General features: G+C 40.3%; 1 protein-coding gene across 2 annotated transcripts in view; it reads left to right on the top strand.

Moving 5' to 3' along the window:
• LOC114242933 (uncharacterized) overlaps window positions 1-21,028 on the top strand; it is a 69,635-nt gene that overhangs the window by 14,360 nt on the left and 34,247 nt on the right. For both annotated transcript variants that reach the window (XR_016323438.1, XM_028174265.2), the window contains exons 3-4: window positions 7,204-7,301; window positions 8,215-8,349. Coding sequence is in view for 1 of the 2 variants with exons in the window: in XM_028174265.2 (XP_028030066.2) it covers window positions 7,204-7,301; window positions 8,215-8,349 (233 nt within the window). In the remaining variant the exon portion in view is untranslated. The remainder of the gene's footprint in view (window positions 1-7,203; window positions 7,302-8,214; window positions 8,350-21,028) is intronic.

Genomic DNA, 21,028 nt, shown 5'->3' with positions numbered 1-21,028 from the left:
GAAAAAAAAAAAAACTAACATATAGCAATATACAGGTAGATAATTTTAAATAACTTAACTAGGGCTTGTATACATAGCGGAGAGTTTTATTTATGAGTTTACGGTTAGCTGTCAGCGCGTGTGACTAAAAAGTACCTAATAACAAGCAGGTCACAATTTTAAAAATTGATTTTTAGAATTTCAATTTTTGAAAATATAATTCTTTTCTAATATATTGTTACGAGCTGGAGATTTAAAATACATAAAAGCTCTCACCGAAATACCAATTAAAACTAAATTTAATGAATACGACAATAAGGTAGGTTTTACTATCACAATTCACTTCGTTGTTTTCTTGAGGTGATTCGTTCGACTATGTCTACATTTTCCAGAACATTCAAGAGATGTTCCTGTTGTTTCAATATTTGTTTTTGCTATTTAACAGCAGATGGCGTTACTCGTAATGCCATAACAATATTAAGAACTAGCGACCCGCCCTCGCTTCGCTTCGGAAACATTAAAACACACATGAAACAAAAAAAAAAAAAAAAAATGAAAAAAAAGTAGCCTATGTTCATCAGGGACAATGTCGGCTTCTAATGGAAAAATAATTTTTCAAATCGGTCCAGTAGTTTCGGAGCCTATTCGAAACAAACAAACAAACAAATCTTTCCTCTTTATAATATTATATATTAGTTAAGAATCATTTTCATGGAAGCACTCGATTAAATAGATGCCTTGAAAACCATAGGGGGTTAAATAAAAAAAGGCAATGTTTTTTTTTATTGCCCTTATCGGCAGACGAGTATACGACCCAACTGATGTTGAGTGGTTACCGTCGCCCATGGACGTCAGTAATGTTGACGTACTCTCCACAAGCCTCGTTTGAAGAAGGACATGTCAAGTATTTCACAAAAACCGGATAAGATTGAGCTTTGCCAAAAGTGCCTTCACTCTTACGATTTTAATGTCCAGGAAGAATATTGATGACAAAAAACTGAAACACGCGTTTTTAACCGCCCGTCACTGTCATTTGATTAGGGTACAACACCAATTTGTTATTGTATATGAATATATTTTTTACGGTAGCTCACCACCGTCAATCAAAATAAATAAAAGCACAAGCAAATTTATATTCTATGTGCGGGCGTTAAAGGTTCTTGTCCTCTGAACTTTGACCTCGATTGTCAGCAGAATATTCTTTCAGGACTCATACAAACGTACCGATTTGTATGAGGTATAATTTTATCGATGTTTCTTGGAGTATATTAATTCGGTTTCCTTAATTCGATTATTCGGGTTGAAATAAATAAGAAATGCTTGGTCAGCGTGATTCAAAGCTCTCTATTTTCATTGCAAAAGGTCAGTGTTCCGCAAAGTTGACAACCAAAAGAGCCAAATATAGACAACAAACATACAATTGAAATTTATTCAACAAGCCATTTTTAAAACATATATTTTTATAGTCTTGTGTTTCAAAAAATGTTTCTCGTCTCTTACGAGGCAAGATAATAAGTAATATTCCGTACTTTTTTTAATTTATTGCTTAGATGGGTGGACGAGGTCACAGCCCATTTGAAGTTGATACTGAAGTCTGAAGGATACTGAAGCCTATGGACATCTACAACGTAAATAGGCCACCCACCTTGAGATATAAGCTCTAAAGTCTCAGTATAGTTACAACTTCTGCTCCACCCTTCAAACCGAAACGCATTACTGCTTCACAGTAGAAATAGGCAGGGTGGTGGTACCTACCCGTGTGGACTCACAAGAGGTCCTACCACCAGTACTCGAATAAAAAATTTCGCGGAAGAGCTGTAGCAGAGGAGTCAAAAAGATGCATACTTGTCGAAAGTCGCCGGTCATTGACCACTGCTATAGACAGACCATCTATGAGAATATAGGAGAGCTTAGACAGCTGGTATGGTATTTAATAAAATTGAGACTCATTGTAACGTAGGTGGGTACATTCACGCTGTGTTATCTATTGGCTGTGGTGATCTATTTTATTTATTTTTTATTGCATAGGTGTGTAGACGAGCTCACAGCCCACCTGGTGTTAAGAGGTTACCGGAGCTCATAGACATATACAACGCAAATGCCTGCCACCCACAACGTAAAAACGGCTGCCCCATCCTTCAAACCGAAACGCATTACTGCTTCACGGCAGAAATTGGCAGGGCGGTGCTACTTACCTGTGCGGGCTCACAAGAGATCCTGTGGTCAATGATCACTTTTACTGGTGGTAGTATAAAGTGATCATTTGAGTTGAGTGAGAACTAGCTGGGCCGTTAACCAGGCGTTAGGCACTATTTAAAAAAATCTATAAAATTATTTATTGCTAACTTAGCAATCCAAATCGATTATTTTACTTATCTCTATTGAAAAAAAAAAACTTTAGTATTTTTCTACGTGTTCCAAAGAAATAATCGCGTACGAATCCGATTTATTTGTGTGAATATTTTTTTACACGCATTACAGACGTAATTTGTGTTCTGTCAATACGGGTATTGCTCACTTTATTCTGACAGGGGCATCGTATCTCTGTGATAATTTGCGGGAAATTTGAAGTTTTCCACGGCCATTTTTTTATCTACTTATTGTTGAACTACAATTGTGAACTAAAAATGCCCGGTTTTACTATGTTCAAATGCGTTAATACAAAATATATAGGTCTGAAATTATGATTGACGTTCGCCATGATGGAATGTTTGTAGAAGAAAGATGATGAGACACTTGTGTGTTTAAGGAAACGTGGAAATCATTGTGAGTGAAGTATTTTAGTTCGAGATCTTAAAAATGCTTACACGCCATTAATGCTTTATCGTGAATTTTATGAATCGATGATATGTATTATTTAACTTAGAAATTATTCACTATTTATCCCTACCATATTAAATAAAAGTATATATATTTGTATAATGTATTATAATATAAAGTAAGTATATGTATGTGTATGTATATATATATTGTTTTGTATCTTGTAATATGTATATGTTGGCACATGTCAGGGATGGCTGAGCGGTAGTTTCCGTTATCACTCGTATTTGGTTGAATTCAGTTTATAAAAAGTCAATAAAACCTTTTGAATAATAATTATTGAAACTCAACACACACAACTTTCACAATGACAGGATAAACCGACAGTTTCGTTGCACATACCGACAGACCGACTGACTGACTGACTGCCAGAGACTCACTGACTGAGACGGACGGAATGACTGTCTGACACGGAATGCCACGACTCTTTTTTTTTTTTTTTTTCCTACCTAAGCTGATAGCCTTGAGAGGCTATGTCAGCGTAACCCTAACTTTAGTAGGTGAGCTCACGGGGCTCAAACCTGACGATGTTGCTAACACGAACCCTAGCAAGAGCCGTGCTTCGCAGAATCTACCACCGGATCGGAAACGCGACCCACTGAGAAGATCCGGCGAGAAACTCAGTGGGCTGTGTCTGAGAGTTAATTTACTCGTCGAGCCCTTCGTCGCAAGCGACGGGTTCGACGAGAACGGTGACCGGTGCTTGAAGTACCTAAAAGCACCGTTAGTGGATCGGGAGGATCCGAGATGACGTGTTTTGGGCGACGTCGACTGCTTTCCATTCTGTCCGCAGGATCGGGAATGTAGTTACTGGCGGCCACGATGAGAGGGTTCTCGTGTCGTGCCGCTTTATCGAAGTGGCGCATGGACGCCGACTGCAGATACTTACTGATGGACTCTAAGTCCAGGTCGTCATGGAGGTCGACGTTCCTGACGAACCACGGGGCTCCGACGGCTATCCTGCAAAAACGGGATTGAATGATTTGAAATGATTTTAAGTGTATGCGGGCCGCGTGAGCGAATACTACACTTGCATAGGTCATGACGGGGCGTATGCAAGTTTTGTAGAGTGTCACCTTATTTCTAAGGGACATTTTACTTCGCCTACATATCATCGGGTAGAGACGTCCTAGAATGAAGGCGGCACGGTCGCGTACCGTCTTAATGTGGGGGCGGAATGTCATCCTACTGTCGAGGGTGACGCCTAAGTATTTGACCTTCGGGGCCCACGGTATGGGCTGGTCGAACATCGTGATCGGGCGAACGGCGGGGGCGGGGGTATTGACGCGCCTAGTCGGGAGGGGAATGCTCAGCGTGGTGTTCGGAGGGCGACCCCTTTTGAAGAGCACCTCTGTGCTTTTCGTGGGGTTGATGTCGATGCGCCACTTCCGGAACCACTGTCCCATGGTGGTAGCTGCGGTCTGAAGTCGTCGATGAAGCATCGCCTTCTTCCTACACGAGTAGTAGATGGCGGTGTCATCGGCGAAGAGCGCCAGATGGGTCTCCGGAGACCGGGGTATATCATTGATATACAAACTAAATAGTAACGGGGAGAGGGCGGAGCCTTGCGGGACTCCGGCTGTGACGTGACGGGGTCGGGAACGCGTTCCCTCGACTCGATATCGGAACGAACGGTTCGACAAGTAGTCTCGTATGATGAGCACGAGTCTGTCTGGCACTCCCATGTTATACAGTTTGTATATCAAACCGTTGTGCCAGACTTTGTCGAACGCCTTCGCTATATCGAAGAAGAGGGCTCCTGTCGGAATGGGTTTCCGCCTGTTCAGCCCTAGTAATATGTGCTCCGTGAGGCGGTGCACTTGATGGACGCACGAGTGTCTGGCGCGGAATCCAAACTGCTCGTCTATAAGAATTTTATTCGCGGATACGAAGTCCCAGAGGCGTTTACGAAGGAGCCGTTCGTATAGTTTGCCTATCGCCGGGAGGAGACTGATGGGGCGGTAACTCGCGGTTTCGTTCTTCGGCTTGCCCGGCTTGTGTATGCCGATAACGTCCGCTTCTTTCCACGCCGCGGGAAAGATGCAGTTCGTCATAGCAGCATTTAGTATGGTGGCCAACATCGTTATCAGTTGGGCTGGTAACAATTTAAGCGCGCGGTTGCGGATGCCGTCGGAGCCGGGAGCTTTCCGTGGTTGTAGGCTATCGATCGCCTCCTTAACCTCGGACGTGGTAATGGGGGGTAACGCGTCCGAGGGCGGCAGGGAAGCTCTGCGCTCGACCTCCCTGTCGACGAACTCGGTGTGTTCGGGGTCCGCGTGTTGAGTGCTGGTGGTGCACTGCTCTTGCAGTGCATCGGCCAGCAACTCTGCCTTGTCATCGTCATCGTAAGCCGGTGATTGGCCTGAGGGGCGTACGAGAGGCGGCATAGTGGCTATAGTTTCGGACTTGAGGGTCCTAGCTAGTTGCCAGTATGCTTGGTGAGTGGGCGCGAGCTCTTCTAAATAACTATCCCAGTTTTCGTTTCGGGCGTCGCTTAAGCGGGATTTGACCTCCCGCTGTAAGCGACGCATCCGAGTCCGGTTTGAATCCGTGGGATATCGATCGTAGGCCCGGATTGCCGCGTTTCTAACTCTTACGAGGTCCCTAAGATCGGGGGAAAGTCTGATGCGGTGGAAGCAGTCCTCCACATCGACTTGCTTTGAAGATCTTATGATCGCCGTCGAGACGTGATCAGTGAAGATGTTTATGGATTCGACGGTATCCTCGGGGGATGGAGTTGAATCCGGGCCGCAAGGGAGGATTGGTGGAGCGGTGTCAGCTAAGCACGTGCCCAGCTTCTTCCAATCCACCATGGTCCTCGTATCTGGTTCGCGGTTGATTGGGCGACCGAGCTGCATGACGACAGGTCGGTGGTCTGAGTCGAGTTCTGACATTGCCTCGATGGAGCGTAAGCGCAGAGTTACGTTCCTCAGCAGTGCCAGATCTATTGTGCTCGGACGACGCGCGGCGTTGTACGGATAGCACGTGGGGGTCGGGGGGCCACGACTCTGTCCACGTACCGCCATTTTATACTGTGGCGTTACGCAGTCTACCCTTCATTTTGTGATATTTATCAAAACAACATTTCATCATTTAAAATAATAATCAAAACCACCGTCTTCATATTACTAAAAGTCGTTATCCACGACAGCTAAAAGTCGTTATCCACGACATATATATTATTATATGTAATGTTTACTGTATGCACTAGGTTTGTGTTCCTAATTCTTCTTTCCTTTTGCGGGCTTACTGGAAGAGATTTCAACATGAAATAAGTAGTGCCCTTGTACTCTGTATCCTTATTGTCGTGTTTCTTCTAACAGCTGTGTGTACAAAATATATTAAATAAATAAATTAGAAAAGGATGTGCCTATCATATCAGTCCTACGTAATTGACCATCTTAGCGACATCGGAAGCTGGTGCCATTAGATACTGAGATTCAAGAGTGGAAGTCTCACACAGCGATACACACCATTTAGTGCAATAAAAAATAAAATGATTCACTGGTAGCGTCTCGTCCGGGTCCCATCTGCGCCGTCACGAAAATTTATAAGTTTTCATTGTATAACATAATTAAATTAAATTCCGAAAGTACTTTCTTGTTTTCAATTATCCGAGATGAATTCTAAATTTGTTGGGTTTTTATATTAGACCGTGGCTATACGAAGGCTTCGTAATTAACTGATGTTAATGAGTTTTCTGACCAGCTATTGGATTCTTAACGTTTTAGTTAACTACCTTTAAACAAATAGCATCGTGTAATGAAAATCAAACCCGCAAAATTATAATTTGCGTAATTTCTGGTGGTAGGACGTGTTGCGAGTCTGCACGGGTAGGTACCACCGCCCTGCCTATTTCTACCGTGAAGCAATAATGCGTTTTGGTTTGAAGGGCGGGGCAGCCGTTGTAACTATACTGAGACCTTAGAACTTATATCTCAAGGTGGGTGGGGCATTTACGTTGTAAATATCTATGGGCTCCGGTAACCACATAACACCAGTTGGGCCGTGAGCTCGTCCACCCATCTAAGCAATAAAAAAAAAAAAAACTTTACAGAGCGGACTTAGTAACATCTGTGTTAACACCTTGGCTGTGGCAAGCAAAGACATAAGCCTTCATCTGATGTGGCGGCGGGTCGAAATGCGCCCCTAACGATATTTCCACCAGTGCGTGGCAGGTCTTTCTAGACCCACCAGCACTAGGGTAGATAAAACTCCTATCTGTAACTTTGCGAAAACAAACAGTATACAATTTATAGTATATAGTTGTCGGTGCTAAACTGTTCCAAACACCTGGATGAAGTAATTGGTTTCTTCGTCCGTACCAGCTGAAAGTACTGCGGCGGGCTAATATGGGCCTGTTCTGCTGTGAAGGTGTTAATGGAGAATGTCTGCTTTCACCAGGTCAGTCGGGCCACGGAGCTGGGCAAGCTGGTGACGAGGCTGCAGCAGGAACGCTCCGAAGTAGCCTTCTTTATCTTCACTAATGGAAGTAAATTGAGGTGTGTAATACATTGTATTTTTTTATTATTGCTGATATGGGTGGACGAGCTCACAGCCCACCTGGTGTTAAGTGGTTACTGGAGCCCATAGACATCTACAACGTAAATGCGCCACCCACCTTGAGATATAAGTTCTAAGGTCTCAGTATAGTTACAACGATTACCCTACTCTTCAAACCGAAACGCATTACTGCTTCACGGCAGAAATAGGCAGAGCGGTGGTACCTACCCGCGCGGACTCACGAGAGGTCCTACCACCAGTAATTACGCAAATTATAATTTTGCGGGAATTATTTTTATTACACGATATTATTCCTTCATCGTGGAAGTCAATCGTGAACATTTGCTAAGTACGTATTTCATTAGAAAAATTGGTACCCGCTTGCGGGATTCGAACACCGGTGCATCGCTAGACACGAATGCAACGGGACGTCTTATCCTTTGGGCCACGACGACTTTGTATTGCAGTTTAAGTCTTTAAGCTCGTTATTTATTGAAAAAAAAAAAAACTTGAAGGTTTTCTGTACGTTAACTTAATATTCGTGTATAGAAGGCGTAGAAATCCGTTTATGAAATATAAGAGAGACGTAGAGATGGTCTTTCGATCCAGTACTAATTAAAATCGTAATGGGAATATTAAATTCCACTAAAGATAGGGAACGTATTCATTTTAATACAACCAGCTAGCATTCGAGCCTTCGTATAGGTGGAATGCACGGGTTTGATTTGTGGGGTTAGTGCGAGTTTTTTAACGTTCTCGATAGCGTAAAAGTTAACTCAGATTGCATGCCTTATAAATCTGAGTTAACTTTTACGCTATCGAGAACGTTAAAAAACTCACACTAAGCACACAAGACCTGTTGTAGTTTGCACTTTTTACTTAGTACATTCGTTGGTTGACCAATTTGTGCAGGTCAAATCTAACGCAACGATACGTGAGAACCGACATGGCAGTTCAGAAGATGGGCGATCTTCCGGTGCTGATGTTCAAGAACCGCACGAGGCCCGTTGACGGAGCTACGTTCCAAGCTGAACTCACCGAGTTGAGGTCAGTGACGTTATCGCTTTTTAAAAAACTCAGTGCATTTTATTTTTTTATTGCGCTTGTAGGCAGACGAGCATACGGCCAACCTGATGGTGTGTGGCTACCGTCGCCCATGGGCTTCAGCAATGCCAGGGGCAGAGCCAAGCCACTGCCTACCGAATTTTTTTCATTGTTTTTTCATCAAAAAATTTGTTTCCCTGTTTCTCTTGACGTATTAGCCGACTGGCTTTGCTACTGTTAAAAGAACAAGCAGGGTAGCATGGAAAAGTTCTAGACAAAGAAGTCCAGGCTATGTGAGGAAGGATTAATTTGTTGTGAGCTAAATAAGACACGTATAGGATTTTTAGTAATGAAGGCTTCACTCATCGCAGAGTGGGACATAATAAAATTGAGAGAAGCTGTACATATATTGTGTAGGTATATTACTTCTTCTTCTTCTTCTTTTTCTCCACTTTATCCCACTAGGTGAGCTAAATTTCTCTTCTATTCTCTTCTATCAGCCGTCATCTCAACACTCACTCCTCTCTCTCTCTCATATTCACACACTCCATCCATATCTTCTTCGGTCGACCTCTTCCCCCTCTACCTTGCACTACAATTTCCATACATTTCCTGGTCTCATGCATCTTCTCTTTACACATCACATGTCCATACCACGCTAACCGTCCGCTCTTTAATTTGTTGCTTACCAGGGCTACTTTCACACTTCCTCGGATATACTCATTCTTTATCTTGTCCATTCTTGTCACTCCACCCATCCATCTCAACATTCGTATCTCTGCCGCATGCACTCCTCTTTCATGTTTTACTTTCGTCACCCAACATTCAGATCTATACAGCATGACAGGTCTAATTATTGTTTTGTAAATTTATTAAATACTTTGTGTATATTAACTGTATATTAACTGTTGTATTAATTTGCTTGTCAGTTCTTAGAGTATCTGAATCCTTTCTATTCGTTGTATGGTTCTTGTGTTATGGATTGACAGATTCTGGAGTTTTAAAGCGGTCATAGACTCCCTGTCCATTACTATTTGTGTGAATATTTTAATGTTATATTAAATTATAAAATAATGTGTGTGAGACTATACAATAAATGCTTTTAAAATCTACATATTAATTTCAGTAGTCATATTAGTTGCGTTGTGTCTGTCTATCTTTTTGGGAACTTTACTGGTGGTAGGACCTCTTGTGAGTCCGCGCGGGTAGGTACCACCACCCTGCCTATTTCTGCCGTGAAGTAGTAATGCGTTTCGGTTTGAAGGGTGGGACAGCCGTTGTAACTATACTGAGATCTTAGAACTTATATCTCAAGGTGGGTGGCACATTTACGTTGTAGATGTCTATGGGCTCCAGTAACCACGTAACACCAGGAGGGCTGTGAGCTCGACCACCCATCTAAGCAATAAACAAAAAAAGAACTTAAAAGAAATAAATCAGGATACAAATTCGTGAAATTGTTTTGAAAAGGTCCAACAAAAATAATGATATCGCAATCCATATTGGTTTTGTAAAGTACAACCGTCGGAAAATTATTTATCAAATAGCATTAACGAGTTAAATTCCAATGAAAGCACACAGTTCAAAGACCGGATGATCCGCTCGTGTGTTTCCATTAAAATTTAATAAAAACACAAGTAAACAGGTGTAACGATTAATCTTACTTAGAGATGGCAGTTTCCACAGACACATTCCACCTGCCTTGGCTTGTTTTATTGTTTCATTAAGAGCAGCGCTGAAGTTCATTTATTGTGTTTTTACGACAACGGTCCATGATCTCGGATCATTCACATTGACGCTACACGTTATATTGACTTTCAATTTTTACCACGCAATTCGATTTGGATAACAAATTTTTATACTTGTTACATTAATCTCTTGTGGATATTTAATTAAACGTATTAGTAAAGTGAGTGGTTCCGCCTTATAGTATATTATAATAATATAGTACCTTATAAGTGTAAAAATCGTTGAAATCTGAACATTTTGATGAACAAAAGAAACAATAGGTTCCGGTAGACAGCGGCTTGGCTCTGCCCCTGGCATTGCTGACGTCCATGAGCGACGGTAACCACTTACCATCAGGTGGGCCGTATGCTCGTCTGCCTACAATGGCAATAAAAAAATTAAAAAAAATTAGACTGAAAATAAATGCAATAAAGCTAAGACTAATGAAAAAGTAAAAAAGAAAACATTTGATAATTCTGTTAGATTATAATTTATAGATAAAAAAATGTAAGTGACAATCATTGTAAGTCTATCTCGTCGCGTCAAATTTCTCATTATTTAGAATCGTGATTCCCCCAATGAGAGATTATGTTTGATGATGTGATGATCCTCCTGCTTCTGTGTCTGTACTTGACGTCATGAAGACCACCACGTAGCTTGGTGTTGAGAGTAAAGTCAGTAATAAAATTATACCTTGTATATTCTTCGCAATTTTTTTTAACACTAGATTTTGCCCGCGACGTCATCCGCGTGGAATAGTTACTTTGGAATAACGCTAAACTTTATCCGCGACTTTAATATTAATATCATCTTTAGAAAAAATAGCTTATAAATAAATAACGCTTTATTTTAGAACAAGTTTGGTTAGCATAAAAAAGGCTATAGTGAGCCATCCTTAAAATATAGACATATGCTTTCGCAGATTTTTTTTAGACTTTTAATGGGTCGTAATTCTCTCATACATTTTTTTCCTACTTAAGCTGATGGTCTAGAGAGACCATATCAATGTAACTTTAACTAGTAGGTGAGCTTACGGAACTCAATCCTGACGATGTTGCTAACACGCTAACCCTAGCAAGAGCCGTGCTTCGTAGAATCTACAACCGGTTCGGAAACGCGACCCGCTGAGAAGATCCGTCGAGAATCTCAGTGGGCTGTGTCTGTAGGTTAATTTACTCGCCGAGCCCTTCGTCGCAAGCGACGGGTTCGAAGGGAACAATGACCGGTGCTTGCGGTACCGGCACCTTTAGTGGATCGGGAGGATCCGAAATCACTTGTTTTCGGTGACGTCGACTGTTTACCATTTGTTCCGCAGGATCGGCTAATATACTATTTTAGCGAAACTTTAACCGTATCCGCAGCGCACGCAGCGGAAGCTCTCAAAAAAGAAAAAAACTCCGATTGGTCTTAGCGTGATATTATATAGCCTAAAGCCTTCTTAAATAATTGGACTATCTAACACTGAAAGAACTTTTGGAATCTGACCAGTAGTTCCTGAGACAAAGGACATATTCAAAGTCTTGAACATAAATGTTCAAGACTTTGAATATGTCCTTTGAAGTATGTGAAACTCCAGACAGAAACGAACAGACGGACTTCAAGATACTGTTAGTTATTTGCGTGTACAATGAAACGTAATTATAATTGAATATTCTTGACATAATATGTACTAGACGGTATATGTTCACATTACGCGCGAAACCGTCGAAATAGTAATATAGTCTATACTAATATCATAAAGCTGAAGAGTTTGTTTGTTTGTTTGGTTTAACGCGCTAATCTCAGGAACTACTGGTCAGATTCCAAAAGTTCTTTCAGTTCAAGTTTCAGTTCAAGTTTCATTCGATATTAAGCGACAACTGTATTAAGTTTCAACAATCAAATATACTTGATTTCTTTGTCTCGTGAAGTCAAAGAAAGCAATAAAAATATTTATGGACGAAGCTCTCTTAACAATGTGACATCATGTCTCAAGATAGGGGGCGGCATTTATTTTCGCGATTCGTAAACACAACAAGATTAATCTCTGTGCACCTGATATTCTTTTATCGCGAAGATTAAAATACTATTAAGTCAACGCTATGTATTGAATTGAAATATATATTTTGTGTATTCAAAATAACAAAAAGTTAATTTTCAAATGAACAGAACACGTGCTTTCTATATACATAAGTAATAGAGATGCGCTAATCGATAAATATGTTTATGAATGAATGAATGATGAATGAATGATGAATGAATGATGAATGAATGATGAATGAATGATGAATGAATGATGAATGAATGATGAATGAATGAATGATGAATGATTTATTTTATTTCAGACAACAATAAGTCCATATGTGTACATAGTATTATAGAAACATACTTAAAATTAACAAAACCAATCAAATAAAAAAGATACATTTATTAAAAGTAATTATCAGTTAAATATATTTCAAATATTCCATTTATCTTATTACATATTCGTAATATAAATCAAACGACAACAAAATTATATTATCAAGCGAATTATTACAAATACTACGTTCTCACAAACAATATTGGACGGATAACTTGCAGAAGGGGCCATCAATCAAAGTATTCATACTTTTGAAGCTTAATCCAACTTTCATGATATCTTCTTTCGTTTCATACTTACCGAAACTTGTTACTCAACACTTTGGTAATTAAGAAGTAAATTAAAGGAAAACATGTTAATAGGCACACAGTATTTTTCAAGTTGGATGCAGACTGCGTAAGACCGGTTAATGTGGTGAGCCTTGGGGGAGGCATATGTCCAGCAATGGACGTCTGTAGGATGAAGAAAAAAAACTTAAGCCTGCAAGTGTTGACGAAGGATAACTTTTGTTTTTATTGCCCTTGTAAGCATACCAGTATATAGCCCACTTGATGGTAGTGCTTACCGTTGCCCATGGACGTCAGCAATGGCAGGGGCAGAACCAACCTGTTGCCATTAGAACCAAATTTCACATCTCTTGGAATATTTACTGGTGGTAGAACCTTTTACTGGTGGTAGAACCTCTTGTTAGTCCGCACGGGTAGGTACCACTACCCTGCCTATTTCTGCCGTGAAGCAGTAATGCCTTTCAGTTTGAAGGGTGGGGCAACCGTTGCATCTATGCTGAGACCTTAGAAACTTATACCTCAACAAGGTGGGTGGGGGCATTTACGTTGTAGATGTCTATGGGCTCCGATAACCACTTAACGCCAGGTGGGCCGTGAGATCGTCTGCCAATCTAAGTTAAAAAGAAAAAAAAGATGTTGTGGACCGAAGTTAATTTGAAGGGCTGATATAAAAGGTGTTATTTGTATTGTGCCCTGCGTATTTTTGCCGCGAAATAGTCATTCATAGGAGAGTCAGTCGAAGGTCTTACGGTACGGTATTTTCGTTGTGATTTCTACGGGCAACCAAGAGTTCTCTGGAAACACACTATAAAGCACAGCAGTTTTGGGTTATATCCTACTCGGAGGGATGAAATCTGCTACCATTGAAAGGGTTGAAAGTTGGAGTAGGACGAGGTCTACTAACACAATGGAGCTCGCTTATAATTTTAGACTCCGTCATTGAATGCGCAGTCGTTTGTCGATTGTCGATTGTCTTTGCTTTTACCAGGAACACACTACAATATAACAGGTGTGCCGGGTAGCCATCATACAATGCAAGATAATTGACAGATGCCTGAATCTCGCTTACGACATTTTCAAGACAAACTTGCATATATATAAGTTCCGAACAACAACATTCGGACCGTCGGCCTACCGAGCAATATCACCCGCTCGGTGGAAGATCTTCCCTTTGTCGTTTAAGCCTCTCCAAACAGGGAATGTTAACCCATAGACATAGCCCACTGAGTTTCTCGCCGGATCTTCTCAGTAGGTCACGATTCCGATGCGGTGGGAAATTCTGCGAAGCACTGCTCTTGTTGAGACTAGTGTTAACAAATTCTGTCAGGTCTAGCTTGTGAGCTCACCTACCCGTCCATGCGTATCAGGAATAGTCCCTTAGGATACCATCGAATAAGTAGGGAAAAACACCTTGCCTACTTCTATCGTGAAGCAGTAATTCGTTTCGGTTTGAAGGATGGGGCAGCCGTTGTAACTATACTGAGATCTATTTACGTGTATATGTCTATGGGCTCGAGTAACCACTTAACACCGGGTGGGCTGTGAGCTCGTCCACCCATCGAAGCAATAAAAAAAACCAGAATTATCACTAGTTTTAACCGACTTTAAAAAAGGAGGAGGTTATCAAATTCGCCTTTTTTATTTCTTTGTGTGTTCCCTCGAAACTATTTTCTAGGTGAACCGATTCTTTATTTCAAAACTTATGCTTCTTCTGTGGTCCCAGTGAATTTTTATCAAGATCTGACCGGTAGTTTTTGAGTTATCTTTAATAATTCATATTTAATTGGCTTCGACTGTACATACTGATGATATTCTTAAATTATTTTGTGAAAATCGTTTCTTTTTTAATACGCTTTTTAACTTCAGACATGTAATAGTATGTTGGTACGCAACGGAATCTTTGAATATGATTTTGACAGCTTCAAAACTTCGGATTAACACGAAATATGGTATACTTATTAGGTAAGGACCGATGACAATTCAATCTTAAATTACGAAATTTAAAAAAAAAAATTGAAAAAATTTAAATTCTGCTAAAAAATGAAAAATAAATAATAGTTATAAAAAACTAAAAAAAGCGTGGGGTGCATGGTATAGTTATAAATATTTTATGAACAGATATGAGTAGAAGGATTATTTTGGCAATATCCTGAAAAGCACCCTACGCTTTTTTTTACAATAAAATCATTTTTTCTTACACTATTTTTAATTAAAATTTATTAAAATTTATTTTTTTATGTTTAGTTGGATTTTCTATAAAAGCGTATTTTTTTTGTTTTTTTTTTAAACTATTATTTATTACAATTTTGCATTTTTCTTCTCGAGAAGCCATAAATTTACACTAATTAAGAAAAGTGCACATCGTGTGGTCAGTTCTAACGTACAAACACAATTTGCTAGGAGTGGCTTCGAATTCCATTACCCCGTATTAAAAATATCATTAAGGTTTCTGTTCTATATGGAAAATATGCATTCGACGCAAATAATTGATGTAGCAAAGTAATTGAAAACAATTTTAAATTAAATGAGCGTGTAATATTGCGTTGGCTATTAAAGAAAATTAATTTTTTACTCCGAAACAATTGACCTACTCTATTTATTATAATAGGTTGGGGAAAAGTTTTTTCGCATTTTTTAAGAAAATTCACAACATTTTTTAATATAGTTTATTTACATTGTTCACGTGTACCAGCAGTGTACGTGATCCACTTTTCATCACCAGTTATCAGCTTCTTCAAAAACGGTTCCGTTTCATTACGTCGTAATAAAGAATCACAAATGAGTACGCGGTTCATTAGGTTTTTTTTCAGTGAGCTCGTGAGGTACCTACCCAAATATAAAGCTTTTTTGATAACCCAGTTTTTTTCAAATGCGCCAAAACAGTTTTGTGGTCAATTCCCTGTTCTTCAGCTACGTCGTAACTACTGATATTATAACACAGATCGGTACTTTTTTTTATAATTGAAGCATTAGGAGGATTAGGATGACCGGGTCGTCGTGTAGGTCAACGTTCCTCACGAACCACGGAGCTCTGACGGCTAACCTGCAAAAGCGCGCCGCGTAAACGAACACCACACTCGCGTAAGTCATGACGGGCCTGATGCAATTTTTGTAAAGTATCACCTTGTTCCGAAGGGACAATTCACTCCGCTTACAGAATATGGGGTAGAGTCTGCCGAGAATAAAAGCGGTGCTGTCGCGGACTGAGGATCGATACTATGCATGCCTGGGAAGCCCGCGAGGTTTCCTTCAATAACTCTGTCGGATGTTATTGCGATAGACGAAACAATTTGCTAAGGACGTAGCTGCTAGTACAAATACTTAGTTAGCAATAAAGGCTTGACATTGATTACGAGGTGTGTTTAAATTTCCAATTTTACTTTTAAAAATTTACAAATTTAATTTACACATTCGTTACTCATACGTTTTTGTGCCTATCTGGTCTTCACTTGACAGTATCCACGTGTTGCGGTAACCAGCGCCCCCATTTGGGTTCTCAGGTTCGTTTCCCGTTTCAGGCAAATATTCGTATGACGAATATGTTCTTCTGTATACATATACTTAAACGTATGTATGTGTAGTCTAGGTTTCCGACAGAGGGCGCACAGGGTATGTGGGACTGGTCGATTCGCTAATTAGGGAGCGGACCGCGGGCCTAAGTATGGTATTTAAGGCCCTATGCACTAAACGACTCCCCACGCCGGATCTTCTTAGTGGGTCGCGTTTTCGATCCGGTAGTAGATTCTGCGAAGCACTGCTCTTGTTAGAGCCAGTGTTAGCAACACACCCGGTTTGAGCCCCGTGAGCTCACCTGGATGTCAAGGCGAAGCTGAAATAGTCTCTCAAGGCTATCAGCATACGTAAAAAACGACTCCCCTTTATACTCACCCAAGCGTCCGATCCCTCCGAGGTCAAAACCAGAGCGAGGTAAGGGTGCTACCACGGTCAACACTGCAACCAAACGCCCGGCTCACTCTAAGGACGACCGTCCGACGGAGTCTTCTAGGCGAAACGAAGTATTGTACGGGACTTTGAAAGACTCTTCGAAGATTTTATTGACTTAGAAGATACAAAAAAATATTTTACTTAGAAAGAGTGGCTCATAGTATAGTAGTATAGTAGTAGTAGACGAGCTCACAGCCCACCTGGTGTTAAGTGGTTACTGGAGCCCATAGACATCTACAACGTAAATGCGCCACCCACCTTGAGACATAAGTTCTAAGGTCTCAAGTTTAGTTACAACGGCTGCCCCACCCTTCAAGCCGAAACGCATTACTGCTTCACGGCAGAAACAGGCGGTAATTACGCAAATTATAATTTTGCGGGTTTGATTTTTATTGCACGATGTTATTCCTTCACCATGGAAGTCAATCGTGAACATTTGCTAAGTTCGTTTGATCATCTAATGCGGCTAATGGGCGGCAACCAAAAGGAACGTACATACCATTCAAGTTGCTGAAATGAAAATGCTGAGGTGGATGTGCGGCGTGACTAGGCTCGATAAAATCCACAAGGAGTACGTGCGTGGAAGTCTAGGTGTACGGGACATCGCCGACAAGATGCAGGAGAGTAGGCTGAGATGGTATGGTCACGTGAAAAGGAAGCCACCTGACTACGTCGGAAATTTGGCGCTACTGCTCGACCTCCCCGGTCGGAGACCTAGAGGCAGTCCCAAGACAAGGTGGAGGGACGTAGTGCTGAAGGACAAGAGAGAATGCAATGTTGCTGACGAGGATTTCGAAGACAGAGCGAAGTGGAGGAGTAAAGTCAGGAAAGCTGACCCCACCACCATGTGAGATAAATAGCTGGGAAGAGAGAGAGAGTTTGATCATCTAATGCTTAAAATAAGTAAGTAATTGTATTTTCTGTTAATGCGATTACATTTTATGAATAATGCACTGTTTACACGTTCTAGTTTTGTTTGTTTTGAAATGAGCAGTCATTTTCGCGACTTACACGTCAGTATATTAACCTAAATATACTTTGATTTACCGTTAATATAATGAAATTTGTTCTTTCGCCTATATTTGTAGCGGGCGCAGTTCTCCAAGCGCATTGACGACTTGTATATATCGGCATAGTTGATGAAAATGTTAGAAAATGAAAGTAATCTGTATATTAGCAAAACATCGATTTGAGAATAAATCGATTAGTAAAACTATCTACGAGAATAATCCATTACATATGAATCATTTTTACTGGTGGTGGGAACTCTTGTGAGTCCAAACGGGCAGAGACGTCTTAAATTAGGCTGAGGCCCTTGGGCACACAAGAATTTGAGGCCCTTTTGGAAAGTAAAAAAAGCGAATTATAATAACATTTTTTTATTGAGTATAACCATTTATTATAGGTAATTAAATACAGTATGATATAATATGTCATTAATGATATTAGAATGCTGCTGGTTTTTAGATGCGTTCGGAAATATTATTAATTAGTACAGTAGGAATAGGCGCAGTCATCGATATAATGGCGTAGTATATGTCTTGTAAATACCTTCTGATAAGATTACTGTTTGTGAAAAAAGTGTAATGCGCCCGACAAAAATGTTTTGAGAATAAATGTGTGAGAGAAATTGTCGGTCCTTAGAGGCCCCCTGAGAATGGGGGCCCTGGGCACGGGCCCCGTGTACCCTTATGGTAAAGACGGTATTGCGTACAGGTAGTTACCACCACGCTGCCTCTTTCTGCCGTGAAGCAGTAATGCGTTTCGGTTTGAAGGGCGGGGCAGCCGTTGTAATTGTACTTGAGACCTTAGAACTTATATCTCAAGGTGGGTGGCGCATTTACGTTGTAGATGTCTATGAGCTCGAGTAACCTTTTAACACCAGGTGAGCTGTGAGCTCGTCCGCCCATCTAAGCAATTTTTTTTTTAAATCCGTTAGAAGTGGCAATGTTCCGAATTGAAAGTTGATAAAAAAAGAACATAGATCCATCAAATGCATCATCCATGTAGTTAAGAGGACCCTGAATATATATAAATCGATAAAATATTGCGAGATATCGTGAAATAATTAAAACAAAAAATCGAGGTTAAAAAGAAAACATTTTTAAATAACACTGCTTATAAACTGCTTATTGAAACAGACATATTATTATATCTATCGAAGCCCTTCTACGGTTAAAGTAAAATGATTTCATCTTTATCATTTCATTAGGCTCTATAAATAAACTACACCTATACGGCATACATAACAATGTTGACTTTCGCCTGGAGTGAGTCACACAAACCTGTTCTGTCAGTATTCCGAGAGTGCACTGAATGAACTCGGAGGCGATTAGTACGATAAACATTTGCTATAATACGACGCGACCTTGCCTACTTTTTGCCACAAATTAACACTTATTCTGGGCTTCTTATTGCGTGTTATTTTGTGTCTTCATGCAGAACCGTACTCCTCTTTGTCAGAGCATTATTGAGGCCGTCACCTTTTTTTTTTTCTACCTAAGCTGATAAGCCTTGAGAGGCTATATCAGCTTCGCCTTAACTAGTAGGTGAGCACACGGGGCTCAAACCTGATGACGTTGCTAACACGAACCCTAGCAAGAGCAGTGCTTCGCAGAATCTACCACCGGATCGGAAACGCGACTCACTGAGAAGATCCGGCGAGAAAGAAACTCGGCCGTCAGCGCAAAAGTGGCCTAAGCTTACTATAATTAGTATGGAGATAATGAGGTTCGAATTTACCTTTACAATACTTCGTAGGCAAAAAAATACGCGCTAAAATGATGTTTACAAAGTCATCTGTAATCTACGGATGAAACTAGGGATAGGCTGATGTCCTTCTTAAAACGAGGTTTGTGGAGAGTATTAAACGGTAGGCAGCGGCTTGGCTCTGCCCCTGGCATTGCTGACGTCCATGAGCGACGGTAACCACTCACCATCATGTGGGCCGTATGCTCGTTTGCCTATACGGCAACAAAAAAAAAATAGGCCGATTTTACATTAAAATTTATTATGTTTTAAATAAATTGCAATATATAAGCACGAATATGAATTGTGGGTTAGGCCACTTTTGCGCTGAGGGCCTTAATTACAAGAAAGTACACGGTCAATACTAGTGTTCGCTCTTTATTCATTTATTTATTTTTAGTTGCACTAACAAAGTGTTCGATCATCAATAAAACATTGATAAATTGACAATAAGTACACCTGAAGATAGATATCTCCTCAAGTAGAGGTGCAATCGACTGTGCAATAGTATTTTCAAACTAGAAAAGTAAGATTCATTGAATGAAAATACAATGAATGATTTTAAGAAATATGAAATATAGTAAATGTAAATATAAAATATTTTTATTTAATAACACATTATATATTGACTATGACAAAAATGGTACCTTTTTTTCTTCTTTCACAATCGAATGCAGAGGTGCTCAAATTTTACGTGAGAATGAGTGATTGATTACCTTTGATCGGTGACGACAGCAATATCTTGGCTGTCACAGAACATGTTTAAGCTATTGCATAGCTTTTATCGCGGGCCTTGAGCGCGGCGACCGAAACATGAAATTCCGTAACAAAAAAACCTTACACCCCTCACTCCGCCTACCATGTAGCTCGCGTTCAACACATTCACACGTTGCGCTTGTGTAGTGTTTGTGAATAAGCGCGTGGCGTGACGTCACACTGCATGCGCATCATAAAAAGTCTGCCCATCTCTCTCCAATTATAATTGCATCAGTTGATAAAAAATGCTATCCAATAGCTTTACCGCGGCAGTTTCCGAGTGCCACACGTTTTTTTTAAATTGCGGTAGACGAGCACATGGTCCATCTGATATTTGTTTGGCACACATCTATCTGTTTGTATAATTTCTTTGAAACACCAGTATCTTTAACAAGAGTCGAAAAGCCTAATATGACTAATATTATATATTTTTTTGTCTATTTGGTCGCTGAAGGAGTTTCTCTCAATAAAATGGCTGAGATAGTTAAATGAATGAATATAAACCGTTTATAAGAAAGCCCGCTCGTTCGAATTTAGGTGTTTACTCTCCCTGAAACAGGATCCTTTGGGACTACAATAATGTCCACGGTAGCGCGGTCTTCGTCAATGTTCCTTCGGAGTTGTCCGATTGCGCTGAACTAATTTTAAGTGAAATAGATGTTTTTTCAAATTGCTTCACAGCTTACAGGAAAAATCTGTCGCGGATCATTTCTCAATTAAATATAAATTAATCTTAAGCAATCAATGAAATGTAATCAAATTTTAGTAATATATATTTTTTTTATTTTTGTTGTTAATGCACTGTCGATTGCACCTATAATTGAGGTGACATCTGCCGTAACTTTTGTCAATTGTTCATTGTTTTGTATTGATGATC

The sequence above is a fragment of the Bombyx mandarina genome, chromosome 08 (assembly GCF_030267445.1).
Source record: "Bombyx mandarina strain Sakado chromosome 08, ASM3026744v2".
In the NCBI taxonomy this organism is placed as follows: Eukaryota; Metazoa; Arthropoda; class Insecta; order Lepidoptera; family Bombycidae; genus Bombyx; species Bombyx mandarina.
Note: the sequence above shows the minus strand (reverse complement) of the source record. Positions and strands in the feature narration are given on the sequence as shown.